Source organism: Monodon monoceros, unplaced genomic scaffold (assembly GCF_005190385.1).
Source record: "Monodon monoceros isolate NGI ecotype Baffin Bay Population unplaced genomic scaffold, NGI_Narwhal_1 Super_Scaffold_6, whole genome shotgun sequence".
Taxonomy (NCBI): Eukaryota; Metazoa; Chordata; class Mammalia; order Artiodactyla; family Monodontidae; genus Monodon; species Monodon monoceros.
The window spans coordinates 16,067,648-16,086,904 of record NW_021703783.1 but is presented as its reverse complement, the minus strand read 5'-3'; the positions used below and the strand labels follow the sequence as shown (position 1 = coordinate 16,086,904).

Here is a 19,257-nt window from a genome sequence, read left to right as displayed (position 1 = left end):
ATTTATATAGCATTATTCCAGGTATGCCTGGAAGGCATTTAAATTACTCTCGCACTCTCTTTTATCAAAAACAAATGATTTAACCTAGAAAGAATTGATCTGTTACCAAATTAGAGCACTAGGAGGCAAATGTTTAGGTTCATGAACTTTAGTAGCTATTATTAACAGATCCATTCTCTTGAATACCCAAGTAGACAAGATACTGACTGATAATAACTTCCAATCGAAAATCATCCTCGAGACTTACTATAATCCTGCAAGAGCTAACTGATGTAGCTAGATACTGCTTATTCTAGAAGTTTTATAGTTTGGAGCTTCTAGCATGTGGTAGATAATTAAAGCCATGCTACTAAAGAGGACACAGATCATTTTTAATTTTTAAAATTATTTTTTTTAAATTGTATTCGGGACTTCCCTGGCAGCACACTGGTTAAGAATACGCCTCCCAATGCAGGGACACGGGTTTGAGCACTGGTCTGGGAAGATCCCACATGCCGCGGAGCAAATAAGCCTGTGCGCCACAACTACTGAGCCTGCGCTATAGAGCCCACAAGCCACAACTACTGAGCCCATGTGCCACAGCTACTGAAGCCTGCGTGCCTAGAGCCCATGCTCTGAAACAAGAGAAGCCACCGCAATGAGAAGCCCGTGCACCGCAACCAAGAGTAGCCCCCGCTCACTGCAACTAGAGAAAGCCCACGTGCAGCAACAAAGACCCAACACAGCCCAAAATAAAATAAATATTTTTTAAAATAGATTTAAAAATTGTATTCAATTTATTTAAACTAAAAAAAAATAAAACAGTTCACCTATTTCTCACACTCCCCACCCCTTGCAGCCATCAGTCTGTTCTCTGTATCTATGAGTTTTTATTTATATTTTTTAGATTCCACATATAAGAGAGATCCATATGGTATTTGTCTTTCTATGCCTGCCTTATTTCACTTAGTGTAATGCCTTCAAGGTCCATCTAAGTTGTCACAAATGGTGACATTTCATTCTTTTTTATGGCTGAATAATATTCCATTGTGTATATATACCACATCTTCTTTATCCATTCATCCACTGATGGACACTTAGGTTGCTACCATATCTTGGCTATTGAAAACAATGCTGCAATGAACATGGGGGTGCATATATCTTTTTCAGTTAGTGTTTTCATTTTCTTTGAATAAATACCCGGAAGTGGAAATTGCTGGATCATATGGTGGTTCTATTTTTAATTTATGGAAAACCATTGTCTTCCATAGTGCTTGTACTAATTTACATTCCCACCAACAGTGCACAAGGGTTTCCTTTTTCCACATCCTCACCAACACTTGATATTTGTTGTCTTTTTGATAAGTCATTCTAACAGGTACGACGAGATAACTCTTTGTGGTTTTGATTTGCATTTCCCTGATGATTAATGATGTTGAGCATCTTTTCATGTACCTGCTGGCCATCTGTCTGTCTTCTTTGGAAAAATGTCTATTCAGATCTTCTACCTATTTTTAAATCAAATTGTTTTTGTCTTGCTATTGAGTTGTATAAGCTCTTTATATATTTTGGATGCTAGCCCCTTATTAGATATGTGATTTGCAAATATCTTCCCCTATTCATCAGGTTGCCTTTTCATTTTGTTTTTGGTTTCCTTTGCTGTGGAGAAGCTTTTTCGTTTGATATAGTTCTGCTTGTTTATTTTTGCTTTTGTTGCTTTTGCTTTTGGTGACAGATTAAAAAAAAATAATTACCACAACCTATGTCGAGAAGGTTACCACTTATCTTTTCCTCTAGAGTTTTATGGTTTCAGGTCTTACATTCAAGTCTTTAATCCACTTTGCGTTAATGTTTGTATATTGTGTAAGACAGTGGTCCAGTTTTATGTGTTTGCATGCTGTGGTCCAATTTTTCCCAACACCATTTATTGAGGAGACTGTCCTGTCCTCTTTGTATATTCCTGGCTCCTTTGTCATAAATATATGTGTGGGTTTATTTCTGGGCTCTCTACTCTGTTCCATTGATCTATATGTCTGTTTTTATGATAATACCATAGTGTTTTGATTACTTTATCTTTGTAATATAGTTTGAAATCAGGGAGTGTGATGTCTCAAGCTTTATTCTTCTTTCTCAAGATTGCTTGGCTATTTGGAATCTCATAGTTCCATACAAATTTTAGGAATGTTTGTTCTATCCTCTGAAAAATACCATTGGAATTTTGATAGGGATTGCACTGAATCTGTAGATTGCTTTTGGGTATTATGGACATTTTAACAATATTAATTCTTCCAATCCATGGGCACAGAATATCTTTCTATTTCTTTGTGACCTCTTCGATTTCTTTCATTAATGTCTTGTTATTTTTAATATTCAGTTCTTTCACCTCCTTGGTTAAATGTATTCTTAGGTATTTTATTCTTTTTGATGCAATTGTACATGGGATTGTTTTCTTTATTTCTTTTTCTGACACTTCATTATTAGTGTAAAAAAACACAAATTTTTGTGTACTGATTTTATATTCTGCAAATTTAATGGATTTGTTTATTAGTTCTAACAGTTTTTTGATGGGGTCTTTAGGGCTTTCTATAACTGATATCATGTCATCTGCAAATAGTGATAGTTTTACTTCTTACTTTCCAATTTGGATGCCTTTTCTTTCTTTTTTTTTTTTTTTTGCCTAATTGTTCTGGCTAGAACTTTCAGTACTATGTTGAATAAAAGTGGAGAGAGTGGGCATCCTTGCCATGTTCCTGTTCTTAGAGGAAAAGCTGACACAGTACAATGTCCACTGTGAGCTTGTCATATATGGCCTTTAGTATGTTAAGACACGTTCCCTCTTTACCCATATTGTTGAGAGTTTTCATCATAAATGGATGTTGAATTCTGTCAAGTTCTTTTCTGCATTTATTGAGATGACCATAAGATTCCTATCCTTTATTTTGTTAATGTGGTGTGTCACACTGACTGATTTGCAGATTTGAACCATCCTTGCTTTTCTGGAATAAATCCCACTCGATCATGGTGTATGATCATTTTCATGTATTGTTGAATTCAGTTTACTAATATTCTGTTGAGGATTGTTGCACCTATGTTCATCAGGGATATTGACTTTTAACTTCCTTTTCTTGTAGTGTCCTTGCCTGGTTTTGGTATCAAGGTAATGGTGGCCTTATAAAATGAGTTCAGAAGTGTTCCCACCTTCTACAATTTTTGAAAGAGTCTGAGAAGGATTGGTGGTAATTAGTGCTAATATTTAGTAGAATTCACCAGTGAAACCTTCTGGTCCTGGTCTTTTCTTTGTTGGAAGGTTTTTAATTACATATTCAATCCCCTTACTTATTATTGATCTGTTCAGATTTTCTGTTTCTTCATGATTCAGTCTTGGTAGATTGTATGTTTCTAGGAATTTATCCACTTCTTCTAAGTTGCCCAATTTGTTGGCATATAATTATTGATAGTAGTCTCTTACGATCCTTTGTGTTTCTGTGGTATTGTTTGTAACATCTCCTGTTTCATTTCTGATTTTTATCAATTTGAGTCCTCTCTCTTTTTTTCTTGGTGAGCCAAGCTAAAGGTTTGTCAATTTTATCTTTTCAAAGAACCAGATCTTAGTTTCACTGATCTTTTCTATTGCTTTTTTAGTCTCTATTTCATTTATTTCTGTCTATTCTTTATCATCTTTTCCTTCTACTAACTTGGGTCTTCGTTTTTTCTTCTTTTCCTAGTTCTTTGAGATGTAAAGTTAGATTATTTGAGACTTTTCCTGTTTCTTGAGGTAGGCATTTATCTCTATACACTTCCCTCTTAGAAGCGCTTTTGCTACATCCCATAAATTTTAACGTGTTATATTTTCAATTTCATTTCATTTTAAGCATACCAATAGCCTAGTGCCATCTATTACCTTTTTTCCCACCAGAATATTCAGTTAATTTCTTTTATTGTAATACAATACTCTAATGACTTAGAAACATACAAACCAGAATTTCATTGTCTAAAAAAATACCTAACTTATTTGAAGACTAGATAGATCACACGTAAGCTGTTTCTTCAATAAGTAGTCTTAAGTGTAATTGATAAAACTTGGCTGGTAGTATATATACATTAATATATATGTTAATATACACACACACACACTAAATGACTACAGAATCTGCTAGTCTCTAGTGATAAATAGTTTAGTATATCAATAATATACTAAATACTAAAGAACTGGCTAGTCTCTAACTACTGATAAGTATGGGCCTGCTGGTTCCTAGCACAGTAAAGTGTTAGGAAGTTTGCAAATTCACAAATTAATCTTTTCTCACAGACCCTTAGCTAAGTGATAAGTAAATTATTGGCTCCTTCAATGCCCTTCTACCACTTTTAAGCTTTCAAAGGAGAGCAATTTTCTATTGTTTCTCTTAACTTCCCACTGAAAAACTTTTCTTCAAGAATTTAGAGGAAAGAAAAAGCAAAAAACATAATTGCATTCTGAGAATTTTATCCCCTGACTTCGTTTGGTATTACTGGAAATGCTGCCAGAGAAAAGAGTTCTGCCTGCTGCTGAAAGTTTATTTATCATTTAGCATCTTCCAAAATTTGGATGATCTACTATTTGAGACCACATACTTTAAAAATAAAAAGAAGAAAATGCCAGCCTGAAAGCTGTGAGCTGACAAATTATGTCACAGAATTATTGAGTAAAGAGTAAATAAATCAATTTTAATTAAATTCTTACTGAGTTTGAAGAGTTACATGCAATTAATGTTGGAATTTACTTGAAGTAAGATATGTATTTTTCTATGTAAGTATTTGATATGAAAGGTACACCTTATCATCTGTGATAATGCACATATAATTCTGGGAGATGACATCAAATTTGAGAAAATCTTTTATTTAGCAAGCATGTAGGAGGAAAGCCAGGAGAAGTTTAACTCTATCCTGGTAATGACGAATGCCCTCAATATGAGCTGATCATTTTTATCCTCTGAGTTAAGGCTGCCTTTAGGCAAAACTATATACTTCCTTCCTGAAGGGCAAAGTCATTTAGTTCAATTTTTGACTCCTCGAAGGCTAAAAACAGTTCCTGACATATATTGGTGTTTTTTGCATTAAAGTAAAATACGTTAAAATTTGTCTTGCAGGCTACCCACTCACATCTGTCATAGCCCACTGCTTTCTACCAGGTATGTTCACACATCAAGTCAGTTCCATTTTTGGAAATCTAAAACAAATGTACTCCATATATTTTCTACCATTCAAGGCTTTCCACTATAATATCCCCAAGTTTATGTACCCTTTCTCTAGCAAGAAAACTGAAGTCATTAGGCTTAAAGTATTTCTTTCATTTTTGTGCTATCTGCCCCTATTTCTTCTCTCCTTTTCTGGTATAAATGTGCCTACTTTCTTTCCAAAACTTCTTCATTTGTGCTTTTTGGTGGATCTATCCAGTAGTTCATTTGAGAACATGGTCAGTTTTTCTGAACTAGGGTGAATGGCGGAGTCTAGGGTGGGAACTGGTGGAGTGTGAGAAAAACACATAAACAGGTGTCAAAGGGACCAGCCCAAAGGACCATACTGGGAGAAATTGCATTCCCTTCCCTGGATTACACTATTTTCTCAGTCCTTAAATAGGTCACTATTGAGAATTTTCAGTGTTTTCTTCTCTCTACTGATGCTCTTTGTCATTAATAGTTATTAAGACATACATCCTACCTTAGCATAAAAATAAATTTTCCTCACTTCTGTTGCCACCTATTTCTCTTTTGTTTTATTGAAGCATAGTTGATTTACAATGTTGTGTTAATTTCTGCTGTACAGCAAAGTGATTCAGATATATATATATATATATATACACACACACACACACACACACATTCTTTTTTATATTCTTTTCTATTATGGTTTATCATAGAATACTGAATATAGTTCCCTGAGCTACACAGTAGGAAACTGTTTGTCACCTCTTTCTTAATTCTACTTTTCTTTTAAAACAAAACTCCTCCACTATCTCACACTAATTCTCTTCTTAATTTCTGTATTCTATTTTTCCACCTCTTCTTGACCAAAAGTGCATTCTCAGAGTTCACTAATGCCCTGCTCATCACTACATCCAAAAGCATTTCCTACTTTTTTTGTTTTCTTGAAACTTTGGTTGTGGTCTCAGCCTTCTTCTGAGTGTAACTTGACAGTATACTCACTACTTCAGGTTCTGCATTACTGCTTCCTCTGGTCTCTAGTGAGCCCAGGTACATGCTTTAACTCCCTCCCCAGGCTCCTCCCAGCCCTTACACTGAGTCTCCCTCAAGAATGAGCCTTTCTTCTGTTTTTCTCTTTTAATATCCTTCTTCTGGAATCCATTGCCTAATGTAGTTTGATTATCACAAGAATGACTGGCATTCCCTAACTGACATCTTCTGCTTTCATCTGGCTACATAGCCCAGAATGGCACCCCAAGTATTTGTCTGAAATTCCCTTTTGGAATTGTCATCTTCACTTCTCTCTTAACACTTCTAACACTAAACTCAACATCTTCCCTGTGAACTGGCCTGTGTTACTGGGACTCATTCTTCTTTTTTTTTTTTCCAAAACAACTGATGTATATTTGACCTAAAATATCTTAATTTCAGGTGTAAAACATAGTGATTTGATATTTTTATAACATCACTGACTACATTCCCTTGGCTGTGCATTACATCCCTATGACTTATTTTTTTTTATAACTGGTAGCTGGGATCTCTTAGTCCCCTTCACCTGTTTCTCCCATCTCTCTTCCACCCTCCCCTCTGGAGACCACTAATTTGTTTTCTGTATCTTTGAATTTGTTTCTGTTTTGTTATATATGTTCATTTGCTTTGTTTTTTAAATTCAACATATAAGTGAAAACATGCAGCATTTGTCTTTCTCTGGATTACAAATTCTTAACCCTCCTTACTTCCTCCTCGTACCTGATCAATAAAGAATGACATTCCCTGGATCATTCTTTCACAGTAGTTCCTGCAACAGTCCCTAGGCAGGAAGTGTTTATAAAGTAAATTTACAGAAATCCAAACAACCCCACACTTTACCAGTTCAGACTTTTCCTCAAGCTTTTCCCTTTCCCTCTTTTCACTTCTGAAACCTTACTACCCAACCTTGAAGGCTCACCTCACATACCACCAAATTTCCCAGTTCTACTAGGCATAAATAAATACTCTGTCCCACCTAAACTCTTATCACACTTTGTTTATATACTTAATTTTACATCTACCACTCTGCCTTATATGCAAATTACCTACTCAAGTATTGCTCTATTTCCAACCATACCTTGTAAGCTCCTGCAATGCAGTAAACTTGTCACTCAGTTTTTCTTCAATGAGACCTACCACAGTGCTATCCACATAGTAAGTGCTTAAAAACCTGTCTTCAATTAAACTAAATTGAGATGGGATTTGAGTAAGGCCTTGTGGTAGTCGTAAAATATTTAGAGATCTGTGTTCAAATGCAGTCTGTCTGAAATTCCTTTCAAATGGCCGAAAGACTTTAGACATATTGTCCAAGGAAATGGTAGCAAGATAAGAAGGGATCAATCATCTAAAACATAAATATACTGTCTTCCCCACCCCACCCCCCCCACCCCCCCCACCCCCGCAGTGGAGAATCAGAATTAGATAAGAGGTTACTACTTTTGTGCTTAATTGACTAATCTGGAATTTCCAAAGAATAAAGTATTCTGTTGTAATTGTTATCGGGTTTTTTTTTGGTGTGTGTTTTTGCTTTTGACATTGACAATTTTTTTTTATCTGAGTTGAGGGTCAAGGGTGAGACAAAGGTATACCCCATTTCGAATGCTTATTTAGCTAGTTGAGAGGTTCACGAAAAACCTTGATGCTGATAACGGTAGTTCATGCAAGAACTTTCTAGTGCCTTTGCTTTTCAGAATCATCTCAAGCTTCTAAATATAATCAAACTTTATTTATGAAAATATTTTTCATGTGTATGTGGAAATCTGAAGTTTTCTAGCTATGTGCAATAGCTGGAATTCTAAAAATTTTCATTCTGGGATTTTTTATGTTTAAAGTTAACATAAACGACGCTGGGCCTTTATGACATTATATTTCAATTTATAACGACAGAGTGACCAATCCAAACTTGAAGATAAATTATATCCAAATAGGTTATATGGCGAGTATATTATATATTTTTTCAACAAATTTTAAAAACTAACACTACATTACTTTGAAAGGACATGTCCTCATCAAGTTGCTTGGTGTGTTCTGAGTCAAGATGTCTGTGGTGGCAATAATCAGAAACCACAGAGTTTCTTACTGGTGCTCATCTTTACTTTTGATTGGTCTAGAATTACAAAGCGTCCACCATGCATTAATTTCATCATTTCATTGCCAATCTTGCCGAAAATTCTGATTTAAAATAATAAATGTGTACAGAGGGAGAGCTGCCAGAGAAAATGGAGACAAGGAAGTGACAGTGAGGGAGAATGAGGCATAAATCCTTTTGGATAATCCTAATTTAATTGGACTGGTTTATATTATCTACTAATCAAATTGATAATGGACAAAAATAAAACCACAGCTATTAAACTCTCCCCTAAAAACAACTGACTGACTTGGTTGTATTTCCCTAGTGACCGAAATGAAACTGTTGTCCGTGCAATCTTAATGACAGCACAGGTCATGTCAGCTTGGTAAAACACTTGGGAGACGCTGACATTTCACAATGATCTTTCATATACAGTATCGTACAGTAAACTCTCTCTTAACCATATTTTTTAGTGGCAAATAAAACATGTGAGCAGCAAAGATTAAAATGTTCCACCCACTTAATTTTTTATTTAGCATGTTTACAGTCAGGTAAGCACAGGCTGCTAAGAGAGAAATGATTTTTACATTTCTTCACAAAATACCCTAGGAGGAGAGGCAATTTTCTTAGTGTAAAACTCAGCCTTTATTCTGTCAGACAAAGTAATTATGGAAGCAAAACAAATTCACATTGTCTAATTAGGTCATTAAAAAGCATAAATGCGTCATGGAAGCTTTTCTCCTTGCCTAAGACATAAAGTAAGATAATGAGAACAGTCTGGTAATACAGAAAGTTTTATAATTTGTCTCTTTTCCAAAATAATAGGTCCTTTCATCTTTCTATTTCCCTAAGAAGAAGACAGTTCATTTAGAGACAAAACTCTGTAATTAGTTCAGGGTTTACTCTCATTATATTTCAAAATATTTAACTAAAACCAGGAAGGTAGAGAAAAGAAGAAAATACATAGAAAAATTTTCAAAGGAAGGGAATAAAATCAAGAGAGTAGGTTGCTGATCAAACTGTATTCTGCAGAGACAAGATGAATATAAAATCTACATTCATATAAACACAACCAGTCTGGGATACCAGAAAGCTCTTCAGAGGAATATACTGGCATCTGCCTTTCGGATTTGAAACCTGACTTTAATTACAGCTAACTTAAATAAAAACAAATGGCATGATTCTTTTGTCTCTTCCTCTCTCTCATTATTATTTCATGAGTTTTAGAAAACTCATGGCTCAAAGTGTTAAGACACAAAATGCAAAAAAGGAAAGGAAAAGAAACCTACCTGCGATCCTCTTGGCCCTCGTTTGTGGTCCCATTCTGAATGCCCCATGAGCTGTAAGATAATATAATAATGACAGTAAGTTAAATGATACCTATTTTATTTTTATTTATTTATTTTTTGCGGTACGCGGGCCTCTCACTGTCGTGGCCTCTCCCGTTGCGGAGCACAGGCTCCGGACGCGCAGGCTCAGCGGCCATGGCTCACGGGCCCAGCCGCTCCGCGGCATGTGGGATCTTCCCGGACCGGGGCACGAACCCGTGTCCCCTGCATCGGCAGGCGGACTCTCAGCCACTGCGCCACCAGGGAAGCCCAATGATACCTATTTTACATGGCAACTATTTCTACTCTTTATTTTAAAGAATAATGAGGCTTTTGAAAACTACGTTTTAATAGTAGGGTATTATATTGACCTCATGAGTAAATTAACATACCTGAAGTAAAACACTTCTGGTTTGAGAGCTAATAGTTCAACTACTAGTTGTTTTGAAGATATTTTAATATCACTGTGACAAAATGAGTCTGTAATGTACAGCTTTACGGTTGTCAGGAACATTCTAGATCAATGCTAAACCACGCTAAGCTTTATTTTCATACCATTAAGCTTCTAGTTTATTAAGAAAATATGCTACAGAAATCTACTAGTGTAGCTTACTCTACTGTCAAGAATGACAAGAACCAGAAGGCCAAAATATTTCAATCATTTTAAATTCTGTTTCGATAATATCACAAAAGTATGAGAGTTCGAAGGAGCAAAATTATTTAATGTGAAATATGCCCCCAAAGTCACAAAATGTAAATTTTCATAAAAACAGAGACTACAAAACATTATCAAGTTATTCCCATAGTTGTAATAGTCCTGAGCTACTTTGCTTCAAAGAATAATATTTATTTATTGAAAATAACATTTAACTTGAAGAGCATTAAGAAAATGCAAGATACCAACCGAGAGGAATAAAATTCCATTTCTCTGTCCAGTATACTCACTAGTCATGTGTACCAATGGAAGAACTCCCTACCACTGAGAAGCTAGCATGCTACCAAGACATACTATAGAACATACTTCTATACATTAACTTTTCTGTACAACAACAGTGACTCTTCAGTAGCTATACCAAAAAACAAAGAAACTGATCACAATAGCAACAAAAAGGTAATATACTTTTGAACATTATCAAGAAATGTTTGATAACCATACACAGGAAATGGTAAAACCTTACTGATAAACATACAATGGTCCTGGTTAAGACAAGTGAATTCAATAAAATTATTGTGTTCATTTTTACCCAAATAAATTTACAGGTTTAACTCAATTTCAATCAAAAGCTGTTTGTATTTTTTTAAGAAAAAAATTGAAAACCACAAGCACCTAAATTTTATCTGAGAGAATGAACTTCTAAGAATCAAAATATTAGAAGAGATGAAAATGCCCTAGTGGTTATTGAAGTGTATTATAAAATTTAACTCAAATTATAGGATAATGATTTAAGACTCAAAATACAAATAAATGAAATGTGGTGGACAGTTCTGAAATAAATTCAAGTACATGTAGTAACGAAAGGTAAAAAATAAAATATAAAAATCAATGGGTATTTGATGAATTATTCAACAAATGAAAAAAGAAAAACTTGGAGCTGAACCTTACAATATACATAACTTCTATATAGATAAAAAGAGCTAAATTTTTAAAAGATCAAACTATAAATATAAAATAGAATAAAATCAAGACAAATACTTAAACTACTTTGGAATATATAAATATTTTCCAAATTAAAGAAAAAACACAGATGAATTTATCAGACTACATGAAATCTTCAAATGTCTGCACAAATGTCAAATTGGCAAAATATCTGCAGTAAATGGTAGGTAATATCTTCAGGACACTAAGAACTCTACAAACTTGAAATAAACACAACTCTAGGAGATAACTGGAAGAAAGGATAAGGACAATTTACACAATAAATATCAAGTCAAGAGTTTTATGGGAAACAACTGACTTTGCTGGAAGTAAAAGAAATTCAGTATAGACAATAACAAAAAACTACTGTTGCCTATTTTTTAGCAAATTGATAATGTAGAATATTAGGTTAGGATTTAGGGAGATAAGTATACACATATATTGCTAGCATATAGCAAATATATATATTGAGATATATATATGCATATACATATAACACTTATAAATATAGACATGTACCATGTATGTCAACTTTAATACATATTACATACTACTAAAAATTCATACACTTTGACCAGTAAATAAAATTGTAAGAATCTAGTAGTTATAATGTGCTAATCACTGTGTTATCCAACAAAAGGGTAACTATTCAATAAATTATAGTATAGAAAAGAATATAATATAGCAATTAGAAATTGTGTCCACCTAGAGGGGTGGGAGAGGGAGGGTGGGAGGGAGACGCAAGAAGGAGGGGATATGGGGATATATGTATACGTATAGCTGATTCACTGTGTTATACAGCAGAAACTAACACACCATTGTAAAGCAATTATATTCCAATAAAGATGTTAAAAAAAAAATTGACCTTCAGAGCCTTTTAAAAAATTACATGAGAAATGCTCATGGTATAATGAGTGAAAAATACAACTACGTCATTTCAAATTACTCATTTTTAATAAGACAGTCGATTATTGCAAGCCTTAGAAGTATTACAATGATTTAATTATTTGGCTAGCACGCAATTTTGGGTAAATTAGCCCAGATAATCATCACATAGAATTGAACGCTTAGTAGATATTTCTTTAATTTTTTAAATTTGTAGATTTATTGGCAATACATCTGCTAGTAAATATTCATTAATACTAATTTAAAGTTAATTATAATAAGATTAAATACTAATCAACCAATGAAATAGTCTGATTCAGAAACATAAACTAAGGATATTTAAGTAATTATTCACTAGAACTATCAAAACAATTCTTGAAAATTTCAACCATAGTCCTATTGAGACTTTGGGAATATCTTTCATTAATAACAGGGAGGTGAGATGCTTGCGTTGGCAACCCTAAAGAAATAATAAACTTGAGTACTAGACTGATAAATAAAAATGCTTTTTAAGCAGAAGGCTTACCTTCTCTCTCTCACTATTTTATCTAAATGTTCTCAAGAAAATAGGTTATAAAAGGCTGTTAGGACTATTACCCTCTTGCTAGTGAATTTAAACGAACAGGGTAACTTGGTAAATTCTACCACGCATGAGTATCACAATTAAAAGAGGTAAATACATCAGAAACACGAATTGTCATCCACCTATATGAATTTAAGGGGGAATATCTGATGATGACAGATACTAAGTCAAGAATATAACATTTCTCCAAGATCAGAACTAAGGTAAGAAAACCACGGGATTCACTGCCCTCTGCCATTAACTATCTTAAAGACAATTTTCAGTCAAAGAACAAAAACATCCAAAATGCAGACTCATTTGGGTCATCACTTACTACAGAAGAGAATTTACAAACCAGAACTTATAAACCTCCAAAAGTTTCACTCTCCAACCTTTTATTTATTTATTTATTTATTTTGCGGTACGCGGGCCTCTCGCCGTTGTGGCCTCTCCCGCCGCGGAGCACAGGCTCCGGACGCGCAGGCTCAGCGGCCATGGCTCACGGGCCCAGCCGCTCACGGGGCATGTGGGATCCTCCCAAACCGGGGCACGAACCCGTGTCCCCTGCATCGGCAGGCGGACTCTCAACCACTGCGCCACCAGGGAAGCCCTCCCCAACCTTTTATTTTAAACTCTAAAATAGTAAATTTGCCAAATGTGTTACGTATCAGAGAGAGTTATTTCCTTGCAGTATACATTAGAGTAATGAGAGAGATTTAGGCTAAGGGAATTCTATTCCACTGTATCATTATATATTTATATTATCTATTTAATATCATTATTATAATATATTTGAAAGTCTGAGTTGACAAAGCATGTGGTAATATTTCAAAATGTATTTTAAAATGATACTGCTGCTACTTTTTTCTAGGTAATAAAAAGTTACATAAATCTACATGCTCTGTGAAATACCCAAAATATAAAAAAACTCTGAAATGAATAAGATACTGGAATGTTCTCTATTCAATAAGAAGAAAGGCAAAGGAAATCAACAAAGATTGTATTCCCTTTGGACTTGAGGAAATCACACAAGGGCTTTATCATTAAAAAAGTATCTATTGATACTTTTCATTTAAAAAATCTGAGCCAAAATTTAACATTACTTCAGTGTTGAGTTATACAGGGTTTGTTACAGTATTTTCTCGCATTTGTTTTTTAAATGCAGGGAAAGGCGGGGAGGACTGGATAGGGTGTCAGGACTCTACTTCTTCCCATGATTATTGCATACCTGGCACAGAAAGGGGAGTGAGTATCAGCTTCATATTAGTACATGACAGCATTTGAAGTTTTACCCTATCTACAGACACAGAATTTATTTTACTGTCATAAGAGCACTGTCCTCAGATCACAGATCCAGGACTAAAATAAGCATCATGTTTTCAGCAGCCTTTTAAAAAAACTATCCATAGTATGATAAACTGCCTGACTTATTTAATATTACAGATTATTTAAGTTAAATAATTTTGGCTGCTGGTAACTATTCCTATTAAAGCAGAACCAAAGAGCTAAATGTTTTAGAAGTACAGAGACACCTCCCTAGCCCTACTCTCTTAACTAACGATTAGGACAAATGAAAAAAATTGGTCAGTTATAATAAATAGTAAAGAGGAGAGCTTGCATAATAAGTCAATGAATTACAGAATTAAGTGCAAACTGATGTTGATGTTATATCAGTGAGAAAGTTGAAACATCCTTTGAGTCCACAGGTAGGATTAGTGTTAAGTTGCAGATGTCCATTGACATGTCATGGGATTAGATAAAAGACAGAAATGGGTCATGGACAACGAACAGAAGTAGAATTTGTGGAATCATTTTTTTCTTTTTGCAGTTGAAGTCACTTGAATGGACTACACTTTCAAGAGAAGTGAAGAGCAGCATGATACCTAGGCCATTCTGGGAAGAGAGACAAAAAGTTTATTAACCTGATATGATACTCTTTTTGGAGGAGGAATGCTTCTGATTTTATGATCAATTGAAATGTAAAACAGAGAAAGAGAAATTGAAACTAAAAAATGAATAATAAATAGGAAATTCAAATACATTCTGGTTAATAAAGAGTACATGGCTTAATTCAGGAAGAAAAAAATGTTTGTCTCTCACCTTCTATAAAAAATACCTTCTTGGCTATTTAACTATGATTACTCCTATGGGTAATAACACTTTAATAAACATCTCACCAGAAGGTTTGAGGATATATAGGTCACCAAAGTTATGCCTACACACGGCAAAGAGAAGGAATTCTCCGTACAACCGTCTATCTTTCCTTCTTTCTCAGCTCCCATTAATCAGGATGGGCAAAATGAAGATGCTTAAATTTATTCCTAGGAAATAAGATATACTTCCTTTCAGAGAAACACAATTTGCTATGTAAAGCATTTTGAAAATCCTAACTTCCCTGACACTAAGTCATTTTCATCCTTATGGAATAAATTCTTCTCTCTTTTATTTTTAATAATAAATTTCTACATCACAGCCTTCAGCTAACAGTATGTTACACAGTACTTAGTTCCAAGGAAAACAAAACTGCTGCCAAACACCGAATTTAAAAAGTTCACAGGAGAAACAAATGAGCAGTTAGCATGGAAACAAAATGGTTCTGTCCAAGCAGAGATATTGTTAATAATAGCATGAGAAATGCAGAGAGTTGAAAGTGTGTTTCTGTAGGTAAAATAGTTCCCTGTGCTATGTTCTATTGTTTTTTGTTTGTTAATACAAACATGAATACCTTTTTAGGGACTTCTTTGGAAAAAAAAAAAAAAAAACTCACCAGACCTATTACTGAAGGGATGTAAGCTGCAGGAAACCACAACTAGATGCAAAATTTAAAAAAAAAACAAAACTTTGCATGCATTTAAAGAGGCGAGTGGTTTTAGATATGAAAAAATGTAATGATGGAGAGTAACAGTCACACTGTTATCCTAAAGTTATTCTCAAGTAAACTATTCTTCTACTTCATTTGTTGAAAACTTACAGAATGGGAGAAAATATCTGCAAACAATACAACTGACAAGGGATTAATCTCTAAAATATACAAACAGATCATACAGCTCAATATCAAGAAAACAACCTAATCAAAAAATGGGCAGAAGATCTAAATAGACATTTCTCCAAAGAAGACATACAGATGGCCAACAGGCACATGAAAAGATGCTCAATGTCCCTAATCATTAGAGAAATGAAAATTAAAACTACAATGAGGTATCACCTCACACCGGTCAGAATGGCCATCATCAAAAAGTCTACAAATAATAAATGCTTGAGAGGATGTGGAGAAAAGGGCACCTTCCTACACTGTTGGTAGGAATTTAAATTGGTGCAGCCACTGTGGAGAACAGTATGGAGGTTCCTTAAAAAACTAAAATAGAGGGCTTCCCTGGTGGCGCAGTGGTTGAGAGTACGCCTGCTGATACAGGGGACACGGGTTTGTGCCCCGGTCCGGGAAGATCCCACATGCTGCTGGGCCCGTGAGCCATGGCCGCTGAGCCCGCGCTCCGCAACGGGAGAGGCCACAATAGTGAGAGGCCCGCGTACCACAAAAAAAAACAACAAAAAACAAAAAAAAACTAAAATAGAGCTATCATATGACCCAGCAATCCTAGTCCTGGGATATAAGACCCAGCAATCCTAGTCCTGGGCATATATCCAGATAAAACCATAATGTAAAAAGATACATGCACCTCAATGTTCATTGCAGCACTATTTACAATAGCCAAGACATGGAAGCAACCTAAATGTCCATGACAGATGAATGGATAAAGAAGATGTAGTGTATATATATACAGTAGAATACTATTCAGCCATTAAAAAGAACGAAATAATGCTCTTTCCAGCGACATGGATGAGACTATCATACTAGGTGAAGTAAGTCAGACAGAGAAAGACAAATATATTACATCACTTATTTGTGGAACCTAAAAAAATGATACAAATGAACTTATTTACAAAACAGAAATAGACTCACAGATATAGAAAACAAACTTATGGTTACCAAAGGGAAAAGTGGGGGGAGGGATAAATTAGGAGTCAGGGGTTAACAGACACACACTACTGTATAGAAAATAGATAAACAACAAGTACCTACTGTATAGCACAGGGAACTATACTCAATACTTTGTAATAACCTATACAGGAAAAGAATCTGAAAAAGAAAAAATATATATACTCATATATATATACTCATATATATATGAATCACTTTGCTGTACACCTGAAACTAATAGATTTTAAATCAACTATACTTCAATAAAAAATAAATTACAAAAAGAAAATTACTATAGTTTTGAAAACATAAAAATTATATACACTAAAATTTATATATTATATATATATGAATATATACTCTGTATAGTACATACATGGAAGTATAACATAAAACCCTCTTTTTATGTAATCATTTATTCATTAAGCAAATATTTACTGTGTGCCTATTATATGCAAGGAACTCTTCCAGACATAACCTATATACTAGTGAACAGACCAAGATGCATCTCTCTTCTCCTGGCTCTTAAAATTCTAATGAAAGGAGGTAGAACATACACAAATAAACATAGACCAGATGATGATAAAGCTATAAAGATGCCTAGAGTAGCGTAAAGGGTAGAGAATGAGAGGCAAATGGTGAGTCGGGGCTGGGAACAGAGCTAATTTTATTTAAGTAGATCAGGGAAGTCCTTTCTGAAAAAGTGACATTTATCAGAGACCTGTATAAAGCGGGAGAGCCAGACACACAGGTATCTGGGGGATGGGCACGCGAGACAGAAGATACAGAGGTGCAAAGGCCCTGAGATGGGAGTACAAGTGGTACAACTGAGGAGCAGCAGAGCATCCTTCACCTAAAATTTTAAAACAGTTGGATCTTTTAAATCTATATTTGGTATTTACTCCCTTTCCTCTGGTATGAAATTGTCCAGAAAAGTTAGTCATTAACTCCATTAATTAAAAATAACAAAGTCGGGCTTCCCTGGTGGCGCAGTGGTTGAGAGTCTGCCTGCCGATGCAGGGGACATGGGTTCGTGCCCCGGTCCGGGAAGATCCCACATGCCGCGGAGCGCCTGGGCCCGTGAGCCATGGCCGCTGAGCATGCGTACCGCAGAAAAAAAAAAAAGAAAGAAAAACAAAGTATATTCTCTAGAGAAATACTCGTGGAGAAGGGATTCTCCCTTTCCGGATCTCTTACTCAGTTTTATTCAATACAACAAGAATTTATGAAGCACATACGATATGCCACAAAGGCACCCTTGTATTAGTCATAGTACAATTTTGTTGTCTCTTTACACATCGGTTTTGTTTTTCAAGAGTCATAAAATGCATAAGGGCAGGGGCTGCCTTTTAATTGCAGTTACTATGAGAAGCCTGGGACTTTCAAATTCATAAGGAAATTAAAGCTCTTCTTTAACCTTGGCATGTTCCCTTTGGATTCTTCCCTTGGCATACTCTTTTCATAATCTCCTTAGTACTTATGTTTTCGCTCTCTAGGATTCTATGTAGGAAGATGGGCCTGGACTGCCCGCTCCCCTGCCTGCAGGGCCCACTACACAGCAGTCCCCTGGCCTGGGACGATCTGTGATGGACAGTGTAGACCAGTGCAGCTCCCATCTAGTCCTTTTAGGGGAACTGCTCTTAATCCTTGATGTTTCTTTCCTTCGCCTCTTGTTATCAATGGGAGTCAAGGCTATATTGTGCTCTGCCGAAAAGGGAACTGAAAATCTGTATATTTAATTATAAAGGAGGGTAGATCTTTTCCAATACCATCTCTATTGGGCCTTTTGAGGCCCCAAACCCCAGCGAAGAACCCTGGAGGGCTGGGTGACAATGTGGGGAGCCTCAGGGATTTTCTTAACTACTTTGGCCTATGGTCCAAATCAAACACAGACTTCCTGGGAGACTCCATCAGCCTCCTTCGTGTAAACCAGATACCATCAGCAGCCTCAGTTCTCACCCAGAGCCTAGCTTCACTACCACCACTTCATCACATCCCCCCACATGCTAAATCCATTCCACTCTACAAAGCATCATCAAGTGATGGGGACATTATTGAAGAGCTAAGGGGAGACCGGACATGATTACATCACACAGAATACTGCAAAAGCCACTCAAATATCCATCAGGTATCTCAGAGGGTGTCACAAAGCATTTTTGTTTATTTTTTTATAGCTGTTACTACCTCTTGCCCTTTACTCCTGGTGGGGGGCGGGGGGGGGGGGCGGGAGGCATGGGGAGGGAAATGAGTCTTTTTCAGCTTAAAGGTCTCAACCTTTCATGCCTCAAGGATCCTCCCCCAGAGCTAAATCTCGTTTCTTTATCATTCCCCACTTTCTCCTATTCTCCCCATCTTGAATCTTCAGACAAATTAGCACGAGAAAAAGGATTCTTTAGAACTGACTCTCCTTAGAAAGCACTGAGAGCCCGAAAACAGTAAAGCACTACATAGGACTGAAATCAAGGGTTTTTTTTTTCCTTTCACAGTTGGTGATAACTACCTAAATTCCATTCACTTGGCAGAGAATAAATCCCTGATCCTAACTCAGCGTTCCAACCCAGCAGCCAGTATAAATTTCATAAACACAGGGGAATGAGAAAACTTCAAA

At 35.6% G+C, this 19,257-nt stretch overlaps 1 protein-coding gene across 1 annotated transcript in view; it reads right to left on the bottom strand.

Annotated features, from left to right (window-relative positions):
• PDE3A (phosphodiesterase 3A) overlaps nucleotides 1-19,257 on the bottom strand; it is a 307,539-nt gene that overhangs the window by 112,355 nt on the left and 175,927 nt on the right. The window contains exon 2 of the mRNA XM_029205257.1: nucleotides 9,549-9,599. Coding sequence (XP_029061090.1) covers nucleotides 9,549-9,599 — 51 coding nt within the window. The remainder of the gene's footprint in view (nucleotides 1-9,548; nucleotides 9,600-19,257) is intronic.